The sequence below is a fragment of the Gossypium hirsutum genome, chromosome D05, assembly GCF_007990345.1.
Source record: "Gossypium hirsutum isolate 1008001.06 chromosome D05, Gossypium_hirsutum_v2.1, whole genome shotgun sequence".
Classification (NCBI taxonomy): domain Eukaryota; kingdom Viridiplantae; phylum Streptophyta; class Magnoliopsida; order Malvales; family Malvaceae; genus Gossypium; species Gossypium hirsutum.
In genome coordinates, this window is record NC_053441.1 from 60,972,696 (window position 1) to 60,980,598 (window position 7,903).

A 7,903-nucleotide genomic window follows, 5' to 3' on the forward strand; every position below is an offset into this window, starting at 1 on the left:
GAGATAAAAAGAACTTAATCCATTAGAGAAGGGTATATATGATAAGCTCAAACAATAAAAAAAATCTTGATCAAGAAAAGCTTGGTTTTAAAGGGTATTCATAGTCAAGATTTAGTTAGAGCTATGATTATACTTTTTTTCTAACGCCTAAATTATACTGATTTAAATCTTGTCATCTTTTTTCTCTTCTCAATATTGTAATCATAAAAAAATTCCATCGTGAGCTCAATCAATTTGAGAAACAAGAACACTAGTCAACAAAAACTTGGTGTTAAAGGGTATTTTGTAGAGGTTGAAGTACCTGGAACAAAAGTGGTTTTGACAACAGTTCCGACCCCACCATCACCCTTCAAAACCTGAAGGCTTTGGACAACATTTTTAAGCTCATTTGCAGCAAGCTCAAAGAGCCCAAGGTTCCTATAGAGTTCCCAAACTTCACATGCAGGCGCATTCACTTCAAGCTCATTGCTTTAAAATAAAACACTAATTTCAATAATTATTATTTTGAAATTGCATATTTTGCTTCTTCATTTTTAATTATCTTTTCTTTCTACAGAATTTCTGCCCAAAAAAGGCAATTTATTGACGATCTTGCTTCTAGCTAACACTTATTATTTAACCATCATTAATTGTTTCTCTCAAGGAACTTCTTGGAACTTTGTACAATAGCTTCTACGATTTGGATGCTAGGCTTTGGATCCTTGGCTTGAAATTCTTCCTTGACAGCATATGAAATGGTAGATTTTATGATGCTTGAGTTCTGGGATTTCTCTATTATTTCAAATTCAAGGATTTGAACTGAGCAACCAATAGCTAGACAATCGCCTTCCAAGCCTTTTGTCTCTTTCACCCTCCTTTGGTCATCCATCACAGTGAATTTCTCTGTATAACTTGAATTCCCTGCTTCGTATGGAAACAACCTATCATCAGTTAAAACCTGTAAAAACAATAAATTTCAAAGAAAATTTGGCTTTTCAAGGGTATTAATGGTCAGCTCAAACCATGAGAGAAACAAGAATATTGATCAAGGAAAAACTTTGTTTTAAAAGGTAAGTATGATCAGTTCAAACCATTAGAAAACAAGAACTTTTATCAAGAAAAGCTTGATTTTAAATGGTGTTCATCATCGTCAAGATTTCCTTGAAGCAGTGGTTAAAAGTTTTCGCCTCACTCGATTTTAAGCCCTAAATCTCCTAATACTTCCAATATTATAGAAATAAAAAAAAAATCATCATCAGCTTAATCCTTTAGAGAACGGTATATATGATAAGCTCAATCAATAACAAAAAGAAAAAGAAAAAAAAAGAATTGATTATCAAGAGAAGCTTGGTTTTAAAGGCATTCATCGTCAAATTTTGTTTAGAGATGTGGTTAGAGTTTTCGTCTAACACCTAGTTCAAATATTATTATCCCTTTCCTCTTCTCAATATTGAAATCATAAAAAAGATTCCATCGTGAGCTCAATCCATTAGAGAAACAAGATACTAGTCAACAAAAACTTGGTGTTAAATGGCATTTTATAGAGGTTTAAGTACCTGGAACGAAAGTGAGTTTGACAACAGTTCCGACCCCACCATCACCCTTCAAAACCTCAGTGCTTTGGAAAATATTTGTCAGCTTAAGATCAATAAGTTTTAGGAGGCCAAGCTTCCTATAAAGTTCCCAAGCTTCACTTGCAGGCGCATTCACTTCAAGCTCCTTCGTAATATGCTTCAGTTCCTGAGAATTAACCCCATTGTAGCAAGCTAACAGAACAAAGAAAACCAATGAGAATTGCTTCAGCATTCTTTTTCTTTGGAATTTTGCTTGCTTTAAACCTTGGAATGATTCTCTGGTTTCTCTATTTCTGCAATTTTCAGGGTTTATATAGAGCATAGAAATTAGGTCAATATGTGATACATTTATAAATCTCTAACCTATAATCTATAAATCCATAAAATATAAAGAGTACTTCTTCAAGTGGGCATAATACTTTTCCAATTAAATGCAAAACTCTTGGATTTTATAATTTTTAAAATTAAATACTTAAATTGTAATTAATTTTATTTTTTTAAATAATCAATTTTATACTTATTAAATTAAAATATGGGTTATATTATAAATATATTTTATTATAAAATAGATATCTATTAGGATAAAAAATTTGATGTTGATGAATAAAATACATATTTCTTTAGTTGTTAATTATTTATTTTATAACACAATATAACGTAAAAGATGCTAGGGAAAGTACTTGAACTTGAACCAACTACATAAGGTACAAATCTTTAACCATTCAACTACATCAATTCTTCATAAATATTTTTGCATTGCTCAAACGGGGTTTGGTACGCAAAATATAATATTACAGTTTGTAATTTTACATGTTAGAATAAGATTATGGTATTTGGATTTCAACATCCCGACCATCATTAAATCTCACATTACAACCATCACGTAATGTACGGTATAATCTCGTTATGATCTCTTTCTTAAGTAATCTAAAATTATAGGCGGGATCTAAATTTTAAGACAAAATTACCCTCTATTTTTATTATATTTATCAAGACAAAAACCAAAATTTCTTTTTTGTCATAAGTTTGGAAACTAAAATACCTATCTTTCTCCTCTCAATTTTAACTTTGCACTTTCTTTGGACATTCACCCTCATCTGCAGCAAGGTAAGTTTAATTTTTTTAATTTCTAGTTGTGTTTTTATATTACTTTGTGGTTTATTCCATTGAGAGATTTTTTATTGTTTATTTAGTTATTAATATTTTTTGTAGGCTTCGTGTTTGTTAATTGTTGTAGGTGTTTTCAATTTATGTTGTAGGCTTCATGTTTGTTGAAATCTTGTGTTGTTGATTGTTACGGGTTTTCTCTTTTTTTATTTTTTTAGTTCTCTCGATTATTATAAGTCCTAGTTTAATTAATTAAGGAGAATATATAAAGGGATAAGTAGAAAGAGGAGACCTTGCCAATGACCACTATCACCGTCTCTTCCTTAGTGTTGTATTGTTTGCAAGTTTCAATTAACTTTCAATTTTAAAATCTCAAATTTCTTTTTGTTACGAGTTTAATTTATTTTAAAGATAATGTAATTTTCTTAATTGTTTAATTTTAGTTGTGTTTTTATTTTCTCACATATTTGCATAATTTAATATATTTTTGTCTAATGGTGAGTAAAACTCGATTTGATTCGAAAACATTGAAAAAAATAAAAAAAATCAAATTTCGAGTTAACTAAATTGAGTTATTCGAGTCAACTCAAATAAGTAATTTGAGTTTTGAGTTCGGGATTAATTTGAATAATAGATTGGAATAAATACCCTTTTAGTCCCTATCAACTTAGAAAATGAACAAATTGATCTCTCTATCAAGAAAAATTACAAAAATTCTAAAAAAAATCTAAAAAAAAAAAAGAAAGTTAAATTTTTTTTAAAAAAAATTCTAAAATAATAATTTTGGGACTTAAGTAAGTTAATTAATTATTCAAGTTTATCATACTAAAGTATCGTTTTTTTTTTGCTTTGAAAAGGTTTTCAAATATTGTAACATCTCTTACCTGGCCTAGGAGTTTCGGCTAAGTCAAAGGCATTACATTGATCACCAAAGTGATCCTATAAAGTCACTCTTTTACTTGAGTTGGATTGTATGAAAATCACTCTTTTATTTTTAAGAAAAAAATTTATTAATTAAACTGCCTTTACTTAGCAATTTATTAGTATTAAAGTGAAGTTTTGAGAAAAACAATTAAGGTTTAAAGAAAATTTCCAAAATTTTTAAATATTTTGTAAAGTAGAGAATACATTGTTAAAAATAATAGTTTTCTAAATCAATTAGCATGCAATAATCAGAATATTAACTAAGTATCATGCTTAAGAATTTACTAAACTAAATAATTTTAAACCACAATTATATAAGCAATAAATAATTAATAGCTTATAACCCGATAAACAAACCATTAAAATGATTAAAGAAAACTTTAAAGGAAACTTTAAAATAATAACAAAAGAAAAACGAGATGCTAGTCTTAAGGTTTTCTCTGATGCCATTCCGAGTCCTTGTTTTCTATGTTACCCGAGAAATAAGGAAAAATGGGGAGTAAGCTTATGATAGTTTAGTGTGAGTATAATTTTTTAACCATCATATAGGATCGTACAAACAGTAAAGCATTTAATTGATAACAACATAACAATTAAGCATAATGTAAGGAACATTTAGTAAACCAATGCGTGTATAAATTATATATTCATGGTGCGATGCAAAACCCATATCGATAACTGACCATCTCGAAATTTTTTTCCAGTGACGATGGTCGTTCACTTGTCATCCATGACGATGACTTTTACTACAATAACTTACCATCCCAGTTGTCTAGTTTTGATGACATTTTAAATAATCATCCTAATTTACCCGGTTTCGAAGACATGGTCACCTACTTCATGCATTATTGTCTTTCGATGTGTGTTGCTCTTGCGAATTTGTCGTTTGAATTTGTTAAGATTTTCGTTAATAACTCGTATTATATATATTAGATTATAACTTTTTAAAAAAATATACATGAATTTTGGTTTACAATTTGATTTATGGATTTTAATTTGGTGTAATTATATATATGAAATTTGAATTACAGTTCATATATATACATAAAATTTTTATTTAAAAAACAAATATATACATTTATTTTCATTTTGGATTAATAATTTTTTTTGTGTTGCAATATATCAACGTAAAGTGATACTAATTTGATAATGTTGTCAATGGTTTGTGAACATTCAATCAAATAAAAAATTCACATATAAAATTGTACAAATCAAAGTTTACGTATGATATTGCACATTAGATCAAAATTTGTTTATACTTTTGATATTTATCCCAAATAAAAATACAAAAAAAAGTAGACTGAAATGCATACGGAATATTTTTTTATTTTTCAATTTTGTTTTAAATAAATTTTTAGTTTAGGATTTAAATTTATAATTTAGGGTCTAAAATTTTAGGATATAAAATTTAGGGTTATAAAATTTTATAAAAACTATTAAATTAATTTTTAGAATTATATTAGTAATATAGTCTAATCTTAAATCTAAAAAAATATTAAATTAGGTTTACTATATATCTTAAATTTAAAAAAATGAATGGTTGTGATTGACATTAAATTAAAAAAATTAAATTCTTTTTACTGAATATTATATTAATAAGAGTAGTGCAAGCCGCGTTATATTTTTACAAAAAATTAAATAATATTAGATAATAAATTACATTAAGATCATTTTAAAGTATATAATTTTTAAGCACCAATAAAATAATATCACATCATCAATTTTTAAAAGTACATAAATATTATTATACGCTAAAACATATTTAATATATTCCTAAACTTAATTTAAGGGTCTGTTTGATTGTCAGTAAAATGTTTTCCGTAAAATGATTTCTGGAAAATGTTTTACTTTTCTGTAAAATGATTTACTAGAAAATATTTTCTGTTATTTGGCAGATTTCCTGAAAATATTTTCCGGAAAAGTTGTTTTTACATATATATTAATATATATTAATAAATTTTTATATTTTAAATTGTTTTTACATATATTGCAATGATTTATTTATAATAATACTCAATTATTAAGCTACAATATTAATCGTTGTAAATTGAAAAAAACTAATATCAAATAAATTATTTGTAATTGTGTTAAAAAAACAAGTATTGAATAATTAAAAAAACAAATTACTGGAAAATCGATAAACAGAAGCAGTTTTCTACCGGAAATGAAGGAATGAAGGAGGCGATAGAGAGGAGAGCACGGAAAATGTCTTACGGAAATTGAAAGGGTAAGACATTTTCCCTAAAATGTAACCCATTTTCCCTTGTTTTGGAGTTCATTTTCCAAATGGAAAATGTTTTCCGCCAATCAAACGCTGGAAAAGTTGGAAATGATTTTCCGGAAGATCAATTCTGTCAATCAAACAGACCCTAAGTTTAATTAAATTACTTAACAAATTAAAACTTTTAATAGATAAAATATACACATTTTCAAAAATCATGGAAAAACTAACAAATCTTCAAATCTTCAAAAATTTGTATAGGCTTGAAGTTGAAGTTGAAGTTTTAATATGAGTTAAATCAAATTAAAAGTCATTTAAGATAATTTAATTGTAACTTATCTATTGTACCTAACTAAATAAATACATTAAATACTTTTGAAAATTTACAACTTTGACTTCTCAAAAATTTAGCTTAGAAGTAATTTAAGAAATATAATAAAAATAGAGTAAACTATCAAAATAGTCACTTTTGTTTGCCTTAGGTTACATTTTAGTCACTTATGTTTGAAATGTTATGTTTTAGTCAATTACGTTATCATGTTATAACATTTTAGTCACTAAGCCATTAACAGTGTAACGGTAAGCTAAGGTGGCACATTAAATCATCATTTTAAATGAAAATTTTAGGAGAAATTCTACATTTGATCCTTATATTTTTCCCATTTTGAGCAATTTAATTTTTTTCTTTTATGTTCTTTTAACTTTCTTTTTTTGCTTTATTTTCCATTTTTTATTTGCTTCTCCCTCTGTTTTCCTCCTTTTTTTTTCATTTCTTTTAACGTAGTTTTTCCATATTTTTCATTTGTTAAAAGTAGTCAACAAGCTTGCCTTACTCGAAAAAATTAAATTGTTAAAAAAATAAAAGTATAAGGACTAGTTTTAACAAATGGAAAACATAGAAAAACTACGTTAAAAGAAATGGAAAAGGGGGAAAACAGATGGAGAAGCAGAAGAGAATGGAAAAAAAAGGAAAGTTAAAAAAATAAAACAAAAAAATATGGGGACTGATTGCATAAATTAACCTAAAATTTTTGTTTGAAATGATGATTTAACGTGTCACATCAGCTTATCGTTACATCGTTAACGACAATTAACGGCTCAGTGACTAAAATGTTACAACGTGATAACATAAGTGACTAAAACGTAACATTTCAAACACAAGTGACTAAAATGTAACCTAAGGTAAACAAAAGTGACTATTTTGGTAGGTTACCCATAAAAATATTATATATATATGCCAAGATTTATTTAGGGTTGTGGTTAAAGCTCCTTGTATTTCAATGGCACATGTTTAAATCAATTATCTCTTTTTCTCCTTCAATATTGTAATGATAATAAATATGTATATGATTTTGAAATGGAATATTTGAAAAAAAAATTCAAAGTACTATATATGTGTCATGAATTTTCTTATGATGTGTAAATGTACACAGTTGCTCACAAATAATATAGTAGTGAATATTAGAGTCATCTCCTGAGAGATTGATTTTAAACTTATAATTGCAAAATTAACAAATGACAAATTGGAAATCAAATACAAATATGATTGAATTTAACTAAAAATGCTAATCAATTTAAAAATAGTAATACAAATTAATAGCAATAAGATGAAGAGCGAGAACAATTATTTCCCCTAATATGTAACTGTAGGTAGCAATGTTGTACCAATGCTGTGACAAAATGACAGTTTACTGATATGGAATCAACAAGTTATAGACTTCTCTCGAAGTCACTACATTCAATCTTTTAATCAATTTAATATATGTCTATGTCAAGTTAACATCAAGATTACAATTGCAAGTACCATTCCTACAATATTATGCACGGTAACAATATATGTCTATATCGTTACAAATTTAACAAAGTAAAGACAATCAAACAAATTGTAGCCATGGTTTCAAACAACAAAAAAATGAAATAACAAATAAAGAGAAAGGCAAAGAGATGTTGAGCTGAATGTCGATGGTTCTCCACAAGTTGTTTATGTCTCGTTCTTCCTTATCTTCTTTGCTTCTTTTCCGATGCACTTGCTCTGTAAATTTCTATTCAGTTTTGAACTTAGCAGCCCTTTTTCTTTGCTCTAAAATATGATATTTAT

The 7,903-nt window shown here is 26.9% G+C and overlaps 1 protein-coding gene across 1 annotated transcript; it reads right to left on the reverse strand.

The window, feature by feature from the left end:
* Positions 1 to 496: 496 nt before the first annotated feature.
* LOC107903554 (norbelladine synthase) lies at positions 497 to 1,893 on the reverse strand. The gene is made up of 2 exons (XM_016829635.2): positions 1,536 to 1,893; positions 497 to 900 (listed from the first exon to the last, which is right to left on the reverse strand). The coding sequence occupies exons 1-2, from the start codon at positions 1,873 to 1,875 to the stop codon at positions 626 to 628; spliced, it is 615 nt and encodes a 204-aa protein (XP_016685124.2). The 5' UTR covers positions 1,876 to 1,893; the 3' UTR covers positions 497 to 625.
* Between the last annotated feature and the right edge of the window lie 6,010 nt (positions 1,894 to 7,903).

Bases quoted from the DNA above. Each gene is read 5' to 3' on its own strand.
- LOC107903554 (XM_016829635.2), bottom strand. From the start codon at position 1,875: ATGCTCTATATAAACCCTGAAAATTGCAGAAATAGAGAAACCAGAGAA. The intron at 901-1,535 runs GTACTTAAACCT...CATACGAAGCAG, and splicing joins CAAACTCACTTTCGTTCCAG to GGAATTCAAGTTATACAGAG.